Below are 19,756 nucleotides of genomic sequence, written 5' to 3' on the forward strand. Positions count from 1 at the left end.
CTGGAATCAAAACAGCAGTCCATGGAGTGGCAGCATATGAATTCCCCATGGAAGAAGTTCAAGATGCAGCCTTCAGTGGGTAAAACAATGTGTGCTGTCTTTTCGGATAGGAAAGGGGAGATCCTTCTGGATTTCCTGGAAGCCAAACAAATGACCAACCCTGACTGATACACTACGATGCTGACTAAGCTGAATGTTTGAACTTCCCATGTGTGACCAGAAAAGGAAACAGCCTTTCTTGCAACACAACACCACCAGGTCCCACACCAGTCCTAAGTTCATGGAACACACTGCCAATCCTGGCTGGACTGTCAAAACACACCCACCGTGTATTCCAGATTGGCACTTCTTGACTACTAAACTTCTAGGCAGATGAAAGATGGTTTGCGTGGGCTACATTTTCCTAGCAACTATGTTGTCGTAGGAGCTGTGAAACAGTGGGTCACACCTCTACTGGTGCAAATTTTTACAAGCGTGGCATGCAGACACTTGCTCATTACTGGTGAAAATGCATATTTAATAGTGATGATTATATTGAAAAAACAATGTTTAGTTGCTCAAATAGTTATTACACTATTTGTATCTGTTGTAGTTTAAATGGAAATAAATCAGAGACATTACTTTTGGAGCAACCTACATAGAACTGCTTACACTCAGTCTTTCTCTAGTTAAAGTAGAATAGTTTCACTGACTAGCATTAGTTTGCTGACACCATTTCCAAGCCTTTCAATGGCTGTTTACCACAAGAAAATAGATTGGATTGTAACAGAAACTTATGCTACATATACCTGTGATAAATCTCACTACAATCCTCCTAATATATTGATCTTCCAGCATGGTGCAGAGACACAGAAGAGTATGTAACATTCCAGAAGCAAAAGGTCCTTGCCAGTATTTCATCATGTCCAAACCTTAAGGAATGGGCATTCTCCCAAATAAATGCCATCTACTAGCTAAATGGTTGGAATTTATAAACTACAACTCATTCAATGAAGCCTCAGATCATTCAGCTGTTCTCTATAATAACTTTATAGGGTACTTAATCCTCTGCTAACACCACTATACAAATCCACAATAGCAAAGGTGGATTTTGGCTAGGGTATAGTCTACTTATGGTGCTGTATTTTGTGCTTGTGAAGAAAACAATGTTGACAACACACCTATATTTTAGCTCTTGTTTGGCAGCGCTAATAAAACTTCACATCCTTTTTTTTCCTCATGTTGCCTTACTTGTGTGTGGTCTGGGAATGCACAAGAGGTTGTGAGGGGATGTAGTCAAGACAGATGACCCCCAGCTGACCAAAGGGATATTCCACATGATATAACACCATGTACAGAAATAACAGCTGAAGAAAAGGAGGCGGCACGGAGAGCACAAGACTCAGAGTTACAGCTTTTATCTTCTCACATAAAACCTACACATGATGGAGCTTGTTTAACAATTTCCAGGAAAACACCTGCCCATCAATGGGAAGCAGCGAAGGAACTCATTTTGTGGGTTGTTTAAATTGAGTTTCTGTGTTCTTACCTTTCTGATTCTCTTCTCAGTCCCACTGTGAGGAATGAGCAAGTGGCTGTGTGAGAATTAGTCGACCAGAGCTAACCCACAATAAAAGGTTTTTTTTTATATAAGAAAAAAAAAAACAAACACAAACACCTACAAAAGAGCACAGAGACAGCTTCTGGCATCACCTTTCACCAGACCATTTAATTCAGCATCACATCTCCGACATTTGTAAATCAGAAAAGTGACTATTGTGGTCAGAATTTTAGCTGGAAAATAGATAAGCAGCCCAATTAGATGACAAACAAGATTAGTACAAATGAGATTTGCACAAACGTATGTATTCACTGGTTGACTTCTGCTTCAGATACATCTTTAGTAGTTGATTGTGCTTACAAATGAATCTTTGAACCCTGATTATTACAGTTTTTTTTTGTAGTTGGTGAATAAGTCATTTTTCTCCAAAAGATAATAGGATTCCGTTCATGGGCAAACCGGGAGCTATTCAGTCCGTGTACTTCTTGAAAGAATTTCACAACACCCGAAGTGTTTCCTGAAAGTCAGAACTGTTGTCCATTTGAAAATCTCCACAGCATCAGCAAACAGTACAAAACAGTACAATGTATCCTAAGGACAGAATACAGGAGCCAGAGCTGCTGAATTTCAGTCTTTCTCTTATGAATAGTGAATCCTAAGAGCAATTCAGAAAAGTTGATTCAGGTCTGCCCAAGCTACCATCTCCATAACCAGTTCTCTAGCAGTATTGCAAAATTTGAAACGTAACAGCTCTTGAAAAATGAGTGGAGCTTTCTATTTGCACAAGCCTGTAGATATACAAGCATTTGCATTTGCAGCATCAGTCTTATCCTATAGGGTATTTCTTAATCTAAATTAGTCAAGTAGCATATTGAATGGGCGATGCCTCATCAAAGTCATGTATCTGATAAACAAGTAACTCCTTTCCCATACACACCTGTTCAAACAGATAATCATCTGGAAAACGTAGGAAGAAAACTTGAAAGAACAACAAAAGTACTCAGGAAGAGGAATAGAGCTCATAGTCAGAAGGAAGAATATACACAGACCATCTCCTTAGATGAACACTTACATTTCTATTTCAAAGTACTTGCTTGTTATTTCCCAGAATGAAAGCCTGAGAAAACTAAATCCTCACAGCCACCACATTTTTGCCGGAATTTGTAATGTCTTCTTTAACCTTAGTAGTAGGAAGTTTTAAATGAAAAACACTGACATAACATATTTAACTCTTACTAGTTTGATCAAAAAATTAAGCTCCTGCTCCCAAAACCTAACTCCCATCCTCTAGAATCAATCCCAAACATCTATTTTTCCACATCACACAACACAGTCCCGGTATCAGACAGTGCTGTCCACTGTTTGCCCCAGCACTGGCAGGGCAGCCCAGCCTTGCTCCTCACAAGAGGGCCCAGCACCATCCGTACAACACACAGCTGCTTCAAGTCCAGTCTGTCCTCTGCCAGATATCACCTTGCACACTGCCTCCTGGTCTCATTGCACATCTTCAGTGTGCTGACACACCATGGAAAAGGAAAGTCCTGTTTGTTTCATGTTTCCAGCAGTTCTTTGCAAGGTGTATATTCTTCTTGTCCTCCACCTCCAAGCCTGCAGACCACCAGGGATGAGTTTAGAGGCACAGAATTAGACACTGGGGGTTAAGACATATATAAGCAGTTCATGCTATGTCTAGCAGCAAGTCAGACCCACCAGGCCCTCAAGGTTTTGCTCCAGTGTTTTCAAGGAAGAATACTAACTATCTCAGCTGTATGCATTCTCTGTGTAAGGAAAGCATCACAACATGTTCAAGAAAATGACTGTATGTCTCTCAGGCTTTGTGCTTCCTATGCTCTTTTTATAAGCATTACTTTCATTGTCACTTTTCCATGTCACCCTCTCTTTTCTGAACGAAAGATAAGAGACAACATCTGGCTTTGTCTATCTTTCGCTCTTCACTTGATCCTTAATACCTAACAAAATCATAAATCATGTAAATTCTGTACATCTTATCTGCTTGTGTGAGAAGGAACTAGATAAAATACTGTAAATTATTCCAGACTGAATTAAAAATACAGTATTGCATTACCTCAAACTACAGCAGAGCAAGGTCTGCTATCTCATACTGAGCAAGGATATCAGAGTAGACATGCTGTGACATTTTTCACTGATTAATCACTTTTTTTTTTTTTTTTTTGGTCAATTCCACAGACTACTTACTACTTTAAAAAGCATAATGATCCTTGTCATTACTGCTAGGTATTAGGTTGATCACTACCAAAGACTTGCTTCACTCTATTTTTCATACATGAAACAGCACATTAACAGCATCCGCATTCCAGTGAAATCGCTGTACAAGAATCACTTTCACGTGGTGTTCTTCTAAAATCCCACGATGACAAAACACAAGTTCTGAACTATTTAGCAGTGAATTCACTGAAGGGACTGGTGCTCACGCAGGAGAATTTGACTTTGTCTTCTAGCTGCTTAAGGACAAACACTGTCCTGGCTATTGTCAGGTGGCCAGTTTCAGTGAGGACTGAGCCCCTGGGCTAACTATAATTTATTCATCAGGTAGGAAAGTTTACACAGAATTTATAGAAGTGACTTGGAATAAACAAGAAGTCTTGCTAGCATACTGCCTTTGACAAAGTTTACTGATGTTTTCAAACTTCATTTGCAAATTCCAAGCAAACTTGTCTTTCTGTATTGTGCTATTCACTGATCTACGAGTTTAGAAATACATGTTTAGTGCTAAATACACACATTCTAAATCATCTGTCTTTTCATTCTAAGATTACTTAACAAAAAATAAAATAAAATAAACCTGTCCTCAAGAGACCAGTTAAGTGCAGTTCAGAAAGCAAGTGACAGGTGTTGAACCAATGACCACAGCACCCTCTTCAGAAATCACAATAACAGAGATGATATTCTTAGCCAGGAAGTTTTGAGAACAGCTGCATTCATCTTCATTCCAGAATAATATGAACACTCCCCAAGACAGGCAGTAGTACAGAGTCTGTCACATCTTCAGGGAACACGAACCCCCAGGTCCCTGCTAAACATCTTAACCATGGGTTAGGTGCCTCTTAACCTCTCCTGGTCCATGGTGCAATTAGGTCTTTCAGAATGTCATACAAAGGTGCTGTTTATCATAAGTACTGCCAAATCAGCACTTAAGAATGCTTGCCTATACACACAGGGAGCACACAACACCCTACTGCTGCTCTTAAATGAATTTTGATTTCCTTTTATTGGCATAGGTTACCACCAGTGAATCAGTCTGCTAGCAGACACAGACAAGGACCTGCAGCAGAGGATTTAAGTGAAGCAGTCAAAGTAGAGGTAAGTTGCTTCTACATATATGTTTGCAGTCTCTTTCTTGTCTGCCTCCATAAAATGTGTAATTTTCTTTCGTTCAGTTTATTGTGAGAGCACTCTGCACCTTCTGATCTGTAAACCTATTGCTATTCATCAAAGGGCATATTTGCTAAATTTGAGAAGAAGACATTGACCAGCTAGTGGAAAGAAGGGAGTAACTGACATTTTCATCTCGCTCTGCTGATGTTTTCCTCTTAAAACTGTCATGGTTGACTGAAAATGTCAATGTTGAAAAACTAGACATGAAGTGACCATTTGCTTTCGCTGTTTCAATTGCATTTAACTTTTCTTCATAAATTAACCAGGATATTCATATATCTGCTAGCCATGTTAATGGATTGGGTGGCTTTTAGTCCCACTTACTGCTATGTGTGGAAAAAAAATTACCCTCAAGATTACGCTGATAAATTTCTAGAAACTTTAAAACTTACTTTCATGAAATAACAAAAACCTTCAGAAGTTTTGAATGGCTTTCTTAATGTCTTTCTAGTAGTTTACTTCTTCACTATTTTTTTAATGAAGTATTTCTGTTAATCCCTTTTTGCCTCAGGTAAATATTTCCCTTTTCAGTGCCTTATAACATAGAAAGAATAGAAAGTAGTTCAAAGCTCACACAGTCAAAACTTCACCTCTGAAATTAATGAGGCAACTCCAAGTTTTGGCATGCACTAATTGGTGCACTTTATCTGATTTAGAAAGCATTAATCTTTAAGTGCCTTAAAGCATACCAGCTAAGCCAGATGACAATACAGTCAATAGGAAAAAGTATGCCTGAAAAGGACAATAATTTTCCTTTATAAAGTAGTTAGTCTGTAGAATAGCCAAAAAAAAAAAAAAAAAAAAAAAGTAGATCGGCCAAAGAAAAATGTGACACTTTGGCAACTGCAAAGTAAGCACACCAGAGTAAATCTGCATGGCAGTCTTAACATTGAGTGTATCTCCTATTTACTTCATTGTTCTAGTGACTCAAGGAGTATGAAAGATTTAATTAAGAAAAACTAAGAGAACTGAAAACTCACTCCCTCATGAAGAAGTTGAGAGAGAACAGATTTCTTAGTTACCCGTTCCTAGCTCTCCAAATCTTGAAAGTCTTCTCCACTAACATCAGATAGTACACCGTTTTCACAACCTCTGTTCTGGTTCCTCAGTGCTGATTACAAAGGCAGCTATGGCTAAAACCAACACGTAACAGCTGATTTTGCTTGTGTTCCACACAGCAAGGCACTAACTAGGTAGATTCCAGTCTGCAATTTCTGTTCAGCAAAAAGGCTTCCTCACATCAACCCTCCCCTCAAAAAAAACACAAGGGAAGGCACAATCTTAATCTTCAGGTGGTTAAGATGCACATTTACAGTAAGTAGGACTATATGTGAAAGAAAGGAAGGAACTCATGGCATAAATTGGCACTGTTGTTCAGCAGTAACATTCCTCTAGTCCTGTTCCACATCCTCCTGAAGCTCTTGACTAATTCCTTCCCCTGTTACATGACATTAACTGTAGACAGTCCCACCTTATGCAGGTATGTATTTCTGTGAGCCCCTTAGGAAGCACACCTAAGACAACCCTAGAGACTCAGGGCTTCCTGCAAAATTCCGCAGTTCTCTCTTCCTAAAGCAAGCATACTGCATCTGTTCTTTCACACAGCCCCAACATGTGGTGTCTCCTCGTGCTGCTGTGTTCCCAAGCCATTGCCTTTTCAGCAGGATTCACAGCACTCCATGCTCTGAAATCAGAGGAAGGGCTGCACAGGAAGCAACGCAACCCTGAAGACCTCATGAACGTTGTAAGTTGTCTCATTTTCTCTGCATACCTTCTTAACATATCTTTCACAACCCCACTACCCCACTGTACCGTCTTGAACAGGTCACGTGAGGAGGCTTAAAAACAGGCCTGCTCCTGTTGCACATTTTCCCAACCTGCCTTTCCCAAAGCCACTGCATTAGATTCAGGACTGCAGTGAGGGCCAGCCCTGAATGCAATGGGGACAGATGTTGTGGTGCAATGCACACAAATCACACTGGAATAGAACGTTCCAGCTCCCGCTCTTGGCTCAAAGGCCCAGCAACTCCCCAGAAGCTGCTGGAGAGCTTGGAGATCCAGGCCACTGAATTTCAGCATCAGCAGCTGTAACTGTGAATAGCTCGCACAATGCACAATTTCAGCCTGAACAATAGGATTTCTCTGCCTGCATTTAGGGTGAACCCTAACATAATGAACATGTGGCTTATGACTGTGACTTTTGCTTGCACAGTCACCTCTCTCAACACATCTTGATGTTTTCAGCTAAAGCACAAGGAGGGAAAAGAGTGGGATCCTGTCAAGACAAAGATCCTTCCAGCTCTTAGGAAGGTAGGGAATACCTTCCTAAGAGAAAACTTGATGTCCAATCCAAACAAACTGAGCTGCTAGAGAGAAGTGGAGGCAGAGGTTTGTTTCTAGTCTCGATAGAAGTCCTTCTCTTCTGTAACAACTTGTTTGCTCAGTATAGTAGCACAGGAGGCTGAACCCCTCCTTCAACAAGTAGATTCTCACAACACTAAGTAATTCAAGCCCCCTTGCTCTGACTCACCAGAACTGGCAAGATGTAAAAATAGGTGATATTTTGTAATAAGAGCTCCACCCTACATGGCTTACCTAACAATATTTTAGCAGGAAAGGACTCATTATGGACCAAAGACATCCTTTGGCACGGTCTTATACCAACACTACTGCATGTTTACTCTCTAGAAAGGTACCATCAGCACAACATGATGATCTATGTTGTATTTGCTGTGGGAGCTGAGACAGTTTCCCTTTTGGAGACAGCACCTGAGCATAGGGAAATCTGACTTCTCATGTTCCTCTCCCCAACAACCACACTCAAATCTGTTTTCATTTTAGAATGTGTGGGTCTAAGGAGATATAAGCTTTCAAGCTTTGTAATGCACTGCATGCTAAACAAAGCCAAGCACTAACACAGAATCACAGAATTGTAGGGGTTGGAAAGGACCTCTAGAGATCATTGAGACCAACACCCCTGCCAAAGCAGGATCCCTACACCAGATCACACAGGTAGGCGTCCAGGCGAGTCTTGAATATCTCCAGATAAGGAGACTCCACAACCCCCCTGGGCAGCCTGTTCCAGTGCTCCGTCACCCTCACCGTAAAGAAGTTCTTACGCACATTCGTGTGAAACTTCCTACGCCTGCCTGTCTTCTTCTGTCTCCACACAGCCATGCTCTAGGAAAAAGCCTTGCTGAAACACAATTCTGGCATTGTTGATGGGGACCAGGTGTGACCCAATGGCAACCAAATGCAGTACTCAGGCAAGCAGCTTAGTCACCCAGTATAGTTCTGCTTTGTCCCATACAGAGTCAGATATCAGACCACTACTCCCCTAAGCAGATGTGAAGCAAACTTTTGAGGCAACTTTTTTTTACCAGACCTGTAATATTTAATTTTTGCCACAGTCCCTTAGTAGCAATGGTCCTTACACTACTGTTACAGAACACCCCTATATCTATGTTGCTCAGCTTGTTTGCCCTTCAAAACAGGCTGGCTTCACCAGTCTAACATCATCATCCCTAAGCTCCAAAAGTACAAATATGCATTCAGAAAAGGAGTGGAAAACATTGGGATGGACAGAAAACACTACTCCTGGGACAGTCCTAATACAGTACAGCATATTCAGCACATTTAACCAAGCTCTAGAGTCCAGAAACAGTCTTATTTGCAGCACAAGCGATTTTTATCATCTCACCATTGTTGTAACCTTGATTGTACAGGTACCACTGCCACAGTAATCACTAGCTAGCCAAAACCTAAACAGTAGCGTGGTATGTCAGGAACGCACCAAGCGTAATTATGTGTTTCTGTCCAGGCAACCACATCTTTTGTTATTTCAATTTGAAAGATGAAGTACTGAAGAGCATCAACCACATCAACCAAAGGCAGCTCTTTTGCTCTCACCATTTTTGGTATCCTTCGACCATATATCCATCCATCCCCAAGAGAGAAATAGGTAGAGCTTTGCTGACCTACAGGAGTCTTTGTAGGGTCCCTTACCACCAGTATAACATACAATAGTAGAAAATAAATCAGCAACACAACATCACATTCATCTTCCTGGCACATTCTTGGCTAGCCACATATGCCTGAACAGAAGTAGCCTTCAGAGAGTTTCCACTCATCTCTACAGAGCAAATGCAAATTAACAAGTTCTCCTTGGCTTCCCACAGACTGAAATGATCAGATATCATGGATACCCCAGTGAAATGTATGAAGTTACTACAGAGGATGGATACATACTCGGTGTTTTCAGAATTCCCAATGGGAGGAACATGCAAAACACAGGTGCGGCAGTCATAGCACATAAGAAAAGTCTGTAATCCAACTCCAAGATCCCATCTGTCATGCTTGCACATGTTCCACACCTTCCCATCTTAGAAAAAGTAGCTAGTTCAATTCAGAATTTAGGTCACATCCCTTCTTCATAACCTATATTCAGGTTTCAAATTTCTCTTACTTCCCCCCCCCCCCCCCCCCCCCCCCCCCCCCCCCCCATTCCCTCCCCCTATTATTTCCTTGGACTTTCGTGTTTAGTACAACTGTTGGCAGTCTGGAAAAAAAATTCTGCCAATTAGTTCTTAAGCAATTCAGATTTAAAAAGAACCTTTCATTTAACATAATTAAGGAAAATGTTCTAAACAAACAAAACAAAAAAAAAAAAAAAAAAAGCCAAAGCAAACCAAAAAACCCCCACCTATTTTGACATCAATATAAAAATTCTCTGCCTCATGAAGGACAGCTAACCTACTGTCAAGAAGGCGAATGTTCTGTAACATCCTGTTGGTGAGAAACATATATTGTTTGTTGATTAGAAATATTAAGAAAAACTGAAAAACTATAATGAAAGTTTGTACTTGGAATTCAAGGCCAAAAATACAGGACAGCACTGCTCTGTTTCCTGCTCATATTTTGTTGTCTCAATATGTAATTTTGTCTTCAATCTTTCATTTTTAGAAATTGAGGGATCTGTAGATTGTTGATTTTTGGGGGAAGGGGAGGGGGGGAGGGGCAGGAAGAATGTGGGCACAGGGCACAGGCCATCTAAATGTATTCTTCACTTAAGTCCTCCAGGCATCTTACCCCAAAATGCTTGGGCAGCATTCATCAATTTCTTGAAGAAATAATAGTTTAAAAACTTTCTGTAAAATCATACTGTGTTTTGAGTACTTTTAATTTATTGCTATGGCATAAAAATAAATAAAAACACTCTTCTTTTCCAGGGCAAAAGCCAGCAGTCTTGCTGCACCACGGTACTTTTGCAGACTGTACTTACTGGATTGCTAACCTGCCCAACAACAGTCTTGGCTTCATCCTTGCAGATGCTGGCTATGATGTTTGGCTGGGAAACAGCCGAGGAAACACCTGGTCTTTAAAACACAAGACTCTTAAAACATGCCAGAAAGAGTTCTGGCAGTTCAGGTACTCTGTGGAGAAGGACTATCCAAAGAAAGCAACCTTCAGTGGACTAACAACTTTGGGCAACTAATACTGAGATGTAGGATCTGTACCCTTCAGGCTAGTGATTTTCGTGTAACCTGACTTAAAACGGGACAGAAAATACCCAAGAGCACCAGACCAATTCCTTCTGGATGCATCTACTTCTAGGAATGATATGGCTAGGTGACCTGGGCAGGTCTTTCTGGAATCAGCAAACAAAGAAGCAAAGATAGAAGTACACAGGCACCCCACCATTTTTGTACATATGTAGTGCTTGTTCCTCTGAGGAAAACATTTCCAGAACTAGGAGGCATTTGTAACCTTGAGATCTCTCACTTGATGTCATTACTCCAAGTGCAGACAGGAGAGAATAATGCTCAGTTAAGCAATGAAATCTGATCCACGGCAATAGACATTAACTGAAAGAGAAATGTATTTTATTACTGAAACACAATGGAAAGCATAATAAGATGGCAGAGCAGCAAGATCATAGGCTGCAGGAAATGAGAAGCTACTATAGATGTAAGAGCAGTAGGTACAGAAATAAAAGAAAGCAACTGTTTACCTTCAAAAGACCTGTAAGGTACTCAGGTATGCAGGAATCTCCAGATGAGATTAATTCACCTCCACTGCCAACCCTGAAGTAAAATCTGGGAAGGAGTGGATCCTAGCCCAACCCTTTCTGGTCACTCAGGATTTTTGCGTGCACCTGTGCTCCCTAGGTTAGCCTCGCCTTCCTACCAGGTGCTCAATCACTGCTTCAAGCTGTGACTCAGCATTTCCACTGCAGTTACCCCACTAGTGAGAGTACTTAAATCTGTTCCCACAAGAGCCCCAGCTAGTGAACAGAATGGGTACCTTCTCAGTAGAGAGAGCAGGGCACTAGGCAGCCCTTCAGTACAATTGCATCCTTATGTTTTCTTCCCCAGCTCACAGAAAAGAATGCAGACTAAGCGTGCATTTGAACTTAGCTCAGTGCTAAGGAAAACTGACATTCAACAATTCACAATGTGATAAACAAACTGCCCCTCTGACAGCTTTTGTTTGTCTCCCCTGTAGCTTCGATGAGATAGGTAAATACGATCTCCCGGCTGAGCTGTACTTCATCATGAATAAAACTGGACAGAAGAATGTATATTATGTTAGTCACTCAGAAGGTTCAACTGCAGGTAATGTTAGGATTGCCTGGCTATGAAATAGTTAGCATCATTACCTGACCAGAGTGCGCCTCTCTCTGTCAACTAGCTTTCTGTCTCATAAAAAGTTACTTGGAGAAATACTTTCTAACTTGATACTTGAAAAATATGGGAAACTTTCCTGCTAACTATTCTGTCTGATACAAGCAAGCAAAACAGAATCCAGAAATGCTTTAAATTCAGTAACTAAGGACTATTGATACATAAAAGCTACTATTTACCAGGTGCACTGCACCACAGTTTGCTAAGTATCCTTTCTTATTACTCTGTAGCCATTCATTGTTACTTTTTCCAGTGTCTTCCAGCGAACAGATACTTTTCATGAAGTATCAGCAACAAGGAGCTTTGATTAACCTCAGATTTTAAGATGCATGTGTCCAATCCTCATGGATTGGATGTAAATGTTAAACGCAATATATGAAACAGTTTAAGAGTCCATAAAACAGTTTGAGAAGAAAAGTAGAACTTACATACTACTAAGTCTCATAATTTAACAAGAGACATTTAAGGTATAGTTTATCTATGACTATAATGCACCACTACTATTTCTAAACCACTGAGGAGATACCTGGGGGAAGTTGTATGCGTCTTTCTTACTAGAATATTATTTTCCTTTCCTCTTATAAGAGCATTCTAAGTGTGGGTCTTTGGGCAGCACAAATCACCCAGGCCAAGACATCTCTGCCCTTATTCACAGGTAAATCTGTTTTAGGCAACCAGCTAAAATTGTCACCAAATCTGCCAGTGGAGAAATTTGGATGTGTTCAGAAAACAGGATAAGATATACCCCTTTTTGTTTCTCACTTCTTTCTTCCTTCCTCACACTGTTCCTTTATGTGTGTGTATTCACGCTCACCTGAGTTTGCATGTTACAAGTCAAAAATTGTGTTCTTAATGTCTCAGCCTTCATATATTTATTACATGATGGTATGCCATCATAAACATAGTCTTTTAGAGACTGCAGGGTGAAAAAATTATTTTATTAGAATTTGGGGAACTTTAAGGGAACCTGAATTCCAAAAATTGAATGGATGCATCATCTCTCAAAAAGTGGCTTAAACTTGCCAGTTCTGAGAATTTTTGGATATGCTCTAATGAAGGTCCTCAGGAAAAGAAAAAAAATCTCAATCAGAATTAAAAAGAATCAAATACTTTCCTTAGGTAAGGAAAGAGGGTGGTAATATAGTCTCATTTCTTGTTTGTCATCTATGCTTTTATGTATTTGGTCTGTGAAAGATCTCATCACTAACTTGATTTCTGTCTTTTTTGCGTTTGCAGGCTTTATAGCACTTTCTACTTATCCAGAGTTGGCACAAAGGGTGAAAATGTTCTTTGCTTTAGGACCAGTACTCACTATCACACACGCTACCAGTCCCTTTGTAACATTTGCACGTCTTCCTCAGCCAGTGATCCATGTATGTCATTCCTTCTTCTGAAAGACCTGAATACCTGCTCTGTCTGTGCTGGACTCACTCAGTCTAGACTGATTTTTAAGGACGCAATGAGTTAAGATTGAATTTAGGGTATCAAACTGTTGATAAAGCTGGTAGGCTTCAGACCTTCCATGGAACAAAATTACAAATCTTGATGCAACAAATTTTTGGAATTTCTTTAGGAAAACTTGCATGTTGTACCACTGTTTGTTAAAATCCAATAATTTTGAATGACACTCACAAATATCATAAAGAAAAGTTGTGTACATACTCTACTAACTTAAGTCTTAAGCTCAAGTAGAAAACTACAAATATTTCACAACTTAAATTCATTAGATATGCAGTTGCTTTATGCTTGTGAAATATTGACCTATAAAATGATATAGGAAATGTAAAGAGTTATGTCTGTTTCATACCATAATTTGCCAACTTAATAGTATATTCTGGGAATGATAGAAATCTCCTGTATGTCAAAATGCAGGAGTATCTGCTTTTTCTTCCCAAGTTGTACCAATTATGTGAAAATACAGTGCACAGCTCTCTACAGTGCTCAACTCTTGCACTTGACTCCCCCTCTTTGCTAAGTATCAGTGCTCAAATTACAGGTTTGTGCACCTGCCTGAAAGAAGTTTTAGGGCACAGGGGGTCTTCCTGTAGTCTACAGCTGTGACTGAAATCAATAGGCCTATCTCACTTAAGTCTGCACTCTGTAAACAGATGGATAGCAACCTCCAGGACACATACGAAGTACAAAGTACAAAGAGAGAGGAGGAATGCATGGTGTATTCTGGGGAAAAATTCACTTTAAATGACAATGGAAGGACAAGCAGTTTGAGCTAGCTTAGTTAAGAGGCTACAGTACTAGAGTAGAGAGAGAGGCAATTTGCTGCATGATATAATCCTGCAACAAGATAAAGTTTCCCACTCTTCTGCCCTTCAGTTGGTCCTTGGTTACAAAGGAGCTCTTCACCAGAATGAACTGCTGAGAAGGCTTGCAATACAGCTGTGCACACCTCTGCAAAAAGTTTGTGCCAATATCCTCTACTCCATAGCCGGCGGCAGAGCGCAAAACCTGAACACGGTAAGCATGTCCAAGAGCACATTAATGTCTGTAGAATGGAGGCAATTTTGGAGGAAAGTGATTTTTCTGCCCTGTGTCTATATACAGTTGCCAGGAACATAAAGAAATATGTTGCACTTTTCAAATAATTCCAGCCAGGACCTCTGCTGCTGATGAAATGGGCCACTTGTATTCAATTCACACAAGGGAGAAAGGAAAACAGTTTTTTGGTTTGGTTTGGTTTTGGTTTTTGTTTGTTTTTTGAAAGACCTTCTGCATTTCTCTTCTCACTGTTTTTTGCTCTCTGACACTCATTATTTAACAAGTCCTCCCATAAAAAGCTCTTACACGTGTGATCTCATTATGTTCACAAAGGTAGTCTATTAATAACCTTCTTCCTCTCATGATTAAGCAGAACTCTACTTATAACCATCAGGCAAACTGTAAAAACTGGGAAACAATCAATCCATGTTTATTCCTCACATGCAGTTTTCCATGCAACTAATCTATAATGTAGGAAAGACTCTTTCATAAGGATAAAACTCAACATACTCATTTCTTGTGTACAATCATATCACCTGAGAGTTTACCATCAGTTTTGTTTAATATTTAAAAAACATCCTCTACACTAATAGGGGCTATAACACAGCAGCATTGTGTTGCTAAGGTCTTTCTCAGATTTATTCTGTCACAGCATTGGATCCCTGCCTTTATAACATTTGTGCTTTCTCTCCAGAGTCGAATAGATGTATACGTAGGACATTACCCAGCTGGAACATCAGTACAGAATATAATACATTGGCATCAGGTATAACTGCATACTGAAATATAAGCACTCACTACAGCTTTTTATGCAGCTGACAGGCCATGGGGAACTCCAGAGGCAGCAGTTCTGGGAAATTCCCACCATATCTTCTCAAATAACACCCTAAGCAGATGCCACTGTGGGAGCACTGCTTCCCACACCATTACCCTAACTGAGCCTTTGGTATCAGGCAAAGAGATTTCCCCAGGGCACATCAGGCCTCTCTGCAGTTGGGCTCCAGTGGCTTCCTGCCTCCAGCTTTGTTTTTGCCTTGAAAGCTGCAGAAGAGCACTCAAGCACAGCCTGGGCACTTGGCAGGCAGTAGGAGGACAGTAGAAACCTGAGCAAGCGGGGGTGAGCCAGGACAAAGATATGGTCCAGGTTTCAGCTCTCTCCCGGAGGGTTAACTGCAGCCTGGATCATCCCCCAGAGCCCAGTCAGCCACACACAGGCTTCTGCTGGGACAATGGGAAAGTGGAGAACAGCCTTTTCAGCTGGCATCCTACTCTCAGACCTGAGTTTGAACCAGAACATGGCAAGAGAGTGCCAGCTCAGAAACACAGCACTGCACGTGCACAGCACTGTGACTGTTTCTGCCAGCACTACATAGAGTTCAAATCTCCAGCATCCAGACCATCAGCAACCAGATTTGGCAAATGGAAGCAAGGTAGCAGATTTCTATAGCATCCTCAATTACTCAGACCTTCAACTCAGCCCATGTGGGAACAACTGAGGAAGAGCTCCATAATGGCCTCTCACCTTTCATTCTCTAAAACCACTCACTAATCAAATTACTAATCAGGTCTGAATTTTAAAAGGGCACTCACCTTTCCAGTAGGACAGACTCAATTGAATTCCTTTTTATAACAAAACAGATTCAAGAGGGCTACTGCTAAGTGACAAACTAATCACAATTCCACCTATAGAAGCTGAACTCTGGTAGGAATAACAGTGTGTCTGGAAAGGTCACCATTACTGTGAGCAGATCAGACCCCACTGACACACAAATGATGTGTCGTTGTGAGGTGTGATGTGAGGAGATACCATAGATTACACCACACAACTAATAATAGCCCTGACAGGTTCTAGACAGGTCCTCTTCCCAGTGTGAGAACTGGACACAGCCCCACATCACAACTAACTGAAGTGACTCCAACCAAATTTGAAAAACAAACCATCCCAATGGTGACAGCTGGGGAACAGGATCGAATGTTTGCAAGGGTAAAAAGTGACAAAGCCACTCATCCCATCCTATGGCCCATCCCAGGAAAGCCTGCAACTGGAGGAAGGGCCAGGAGGAGTCTGATCCTTGTGTTCAATCACAGGGAAGAAAAACACCACCAGTGCTCTGCTCTGTCTCTTAACGCTTTCATTTTATCTGTCCTTGTTCAATATCTGCAGCTATCCCATACAGACAGATTCCAGGCTTACGACTACGGCTCACGGATAAACATGCAGAAGTACAACCAGGTAAGGCAATGTGGTTTTCCTGGGAACATCTCCTTGGGTCCTGACAAAGCTAAGAACACATGACTTAACTGCTGCAGAAAGAAGGAGATAATGTTTCACCTGAACCTAATACTACTAAGCACAAAAGGCACAGACAGTTCCTTGCAGACAGCTAATAGAAGTTCCTGTTGCTTTTCCTACTGATGCAGTCCAGTGACATGTTCATTTACCTGCCATTCCCAAAGGACCACATCCATGTCCTAGAACAGGATGAGTGTGGGACAGCACCTCTTGCCAAGAAATACCCAACCCTCACCTTTAACTAGAACACCAGCATGGCCAAAAAAACAAACAAACAAAAAGGAGAGAGAAAAGGAAATGCATCTCTTGCCTTGATTTTGAGAAGGTTCTTACCCCCAAAATAAAATGGGAGGGATGCTGCAGAACAGCATAGTGAAGAATGCTGTGGCAAACTAGTGTATACTCTAAGGAAAAAAGGAAATGGACAAAAATTCGTTACTCAGAAATGCTGCACTCCTGCAACACTGACAATTTATCTGACAGTTTTTTGAGATTTAAACTGACTTGTTGACTTCTAGTGGTAATTTCTATGTCAGAGCACGCTATTTGGTGGGTGATATGCTATTTTATAGGCAGAGAAATATTCCAAAGATTTATCAGGCATTTTCCATCCACTTGTGGTGTTCAAATACAAAGAATTGGATGAAGTTCTATTCCCAATATAAGTTTAGGAAACTGTAAAAAAAAAAAAAAAAAAAAAAAGCAAAACAAAACCCATGTGACAGCCAATGAGAAAAATAATAGAATCGCTTTTAGATAATAGAGGTTATTGTCAAAAGCACTTTTTGCATGTGCTTTTACATGCATCAGCCTGTAGATAATCTTGCATTAAGTTACTCAGCTCAGGGCTGAGAAGATCCCTGCTCTGCTCTGTATTTGGTCAGTTTCCTCTGTGATAACAAGCAAGTAGCTTCACTGGCTATTACTCCCTAAGTAGCTATGATGTAGCTATGACTGAGAGAGTGTTCAGTTTGACACAAGACAACTAAAATTCTTTCTCACTGTGCCACATAAAAGCATGAAAAGAGGGAAAAAAAAAAAAAAAAAATGGGACACATGAACACCTCTTCAGTTCTCTCCTGATAAAAAGAAACCCTGCTCTTTCCACATCCCTATCTATGATCAGAATAAGCAGGTATCAAAGTTCAGGACAACTCATAGCCATGCACCGAAGAGAAGTCTAGAAATAGGATAGATCATTCTGTTCCATGATATGTAGGGACTGGAGCTAGGGAAATATGCATTAAGAGAGCGGACTTGATCCCTGTTCTTTTCCTGTAGTGGGTGCAGAAGAGAAACAAACCTCTGCACAGAATCCTTTTTCTAAACACAGCTTCTGATATAACAGCATTCACTCAGATGTCCTCCCTTTCTTACAGCCTACTCCTCCTGCATACGAGATAGAGAAGATAAGCACGCCCATTGCCGTTTGGAGCGGTGGACAAGACAAATTTGCAGATCCCAAGGACATAACAAAGCTACTTTCTAGGATTAATAATCTCTATTACCATGAGAATTTTCCTTTCTGGGGACATCTTGATTTTGTATGGGGCCTTGATGCAGCTGAGAAAATGTATATGAAAATTGCTGAACTAATTAGAAAACAGCCTTAAAAATTCATACAGGAAGTTCCTTCATCCAGCAAAGCCCTCAAAGATTTCTATTTAGCAGTAGAATATAGGCGTAGGGATTGGTATAGGGGTTTATTTCTTTCTTGCATTGTATCTCAGGGCTTTATGGTATTTTGGTGAAGGCGGGTAGGTAGATAGGGTAAGGTATGTTAGGAAGGTAAGAAACACGAAGATGACCACTGAATATACAACTGAGAAGGCAGCATGAGTTACTTTGAAATATTTTAACAGTTACAGGGCTGATTTTGCTACAAACAAGCTTTTATCTCCCTTGTATAGTAATATTATATATTCCATTTGAGACAGAGGTGTTATCATATGAAAACATTAAAATTGGATATAGCCATTTCTCTGTTTAAGTATTACTGATCTTTGCTTAAATTAAATCATTATCCTCTTCTTCAAGTCCTTGGCCTGTTTTTATTTTCTCACATTCTCAAGAGCAGCAAGCCTGAACCCCAAGATCTTCTGTCATAAGGCTACCCTAGCATTTGAACAGTTTGCCTTATTAGCCCAAATACCAAGGGATTCCTCCAAGGGATACCTCTCAAAACCTACGTTGGGGGGAAACCACTTTCTGCTAACCACTTGTTAGAGAGATGCAGATACTCTCTCATCTTTCATGCCCACATATCAGCAACTCTCTTGTTCACTCCCTGAGTACAAGGAGAATAAACATCTCTATAACTATAACCTGGCAACTGAGGATTGAGGCGATGCAGCTGTATCAGGCATCATGCACATCGAGGACTAGAGCACCCATCTCAAGAAACATTCCTGATATTGTCAATAAAGTTGTTTCAGGATCTTTTAACTTCTCAGCTCATCATGTCCACATATTATGCCATTCACCTACAGAATAATCCAGAAGGTGAAAGATCACACCAAGGCTTCATCAATACACTCCAAGATAGAGTAACTCAGGTGCTGTGGGTGTTTCTGGGTGCAGGGTTAAGGCCAGATTCCTCAAACAAGATTTGCAGCAAATGAAATCCATTTGATCGTTATCTGGAGACAGTCATCAATATAAAAACAAAACAAGTTTGTCTCATGTAACAGACAAAATATATGCAAAGGAGATGAATCACCTTGTCTAACACCTACCACTGGGAACTCAACTCAACCATATGGAGAGCTTTATAGTCCAAAACCTAGAGTGGACTCTCACCCACACCACATCAGCTGCCAGCTCTCAGCAGCCTGACCACCTCAGAGAATTTTGAACAGACCTACTCCTGCTCCTCAGGGAGCACAGGAGACATAGCACTGACCCCAGTACAAACATGAGCTAGCTTAGATCCTTCTTTGACAGAGCACATGACTCTGTCCCACTAAAGAAAGCCAAGGACAGTTGATGGGGACCATTCCTGGGTGATGAAAGAAGGCGAATATAGCAGCTCTTCAAAGGCCAGTGGTGTGGATACAGAGCTAAGACCAAGCTCACACAGCCTGGAAGTGGATACCAAGAGGTACTCAAGGAAATGAGCTTCTCCAGAGAGCCTTTTTGTGTTCAACTAGAAGAAGTAGTCACATATATACTCTGCAAGAGGTCACAGGGAAGCATTTGCGTAATGAGTAAAACACTGTTCAGAAAAGAAAGCAACTAGTTTAACACCATCTCCAACCCAAGATTTACTATGGGTTGCCAAAATCATTTACAGAAGACAAAAACCCTTCCAAACAATTAGATAGGCTTGAC

At 40.7% G+C, this 19,756-nt stretch overlaps 1 protein-coding gene across 1 annotated transcript; it reads left to right on the forward strand.

Annotated features, from left to right (window-relative positions):
* Window positions 1-6,569: 6,569 nt before the first annotated feature.
* Window positions 6,570-18,039, forward strand: LOC125694079 (lipase member M-like). Its single transcript, XM_048946795.1, has 9 exons — window positions 6,570-6,701; window positions 9,136-9,250; window positions 10,186-10,384; window positions 11,462-11,571; window positions 12,877-13,013; window positions 13,972-14,112; window positions 14,828-14,899; window positions 16,298-16,366; window positions 17,806-18,039. Exons 1-9 carry the CDS (start codon window positions 6,570-6,572, stop codon window positions 18,037-18,039), a joined length of 1,209 nt encoding a protein of 402 aa, XP_048802752.1.
* Window positions 18,040-19,756: the final 1,717 nt, after the last annotated feature.

The sequence above is a fragment of the Lagopus muta genome, chromosome 5, assembly GCF_023343835.1.
Source record: "Lagopus muta isolate bLagMut1 chromosome 5, bLagMut1 primary, whole genome shotgun sequence".
In the NCBI taxonomy this organism is placed as follows: domain Eukaryota; kingdom Metazoa; phylum Chordata; class Aves; order Galliformes; family Phasianidae; genus Lagopus; species Lagopus muta.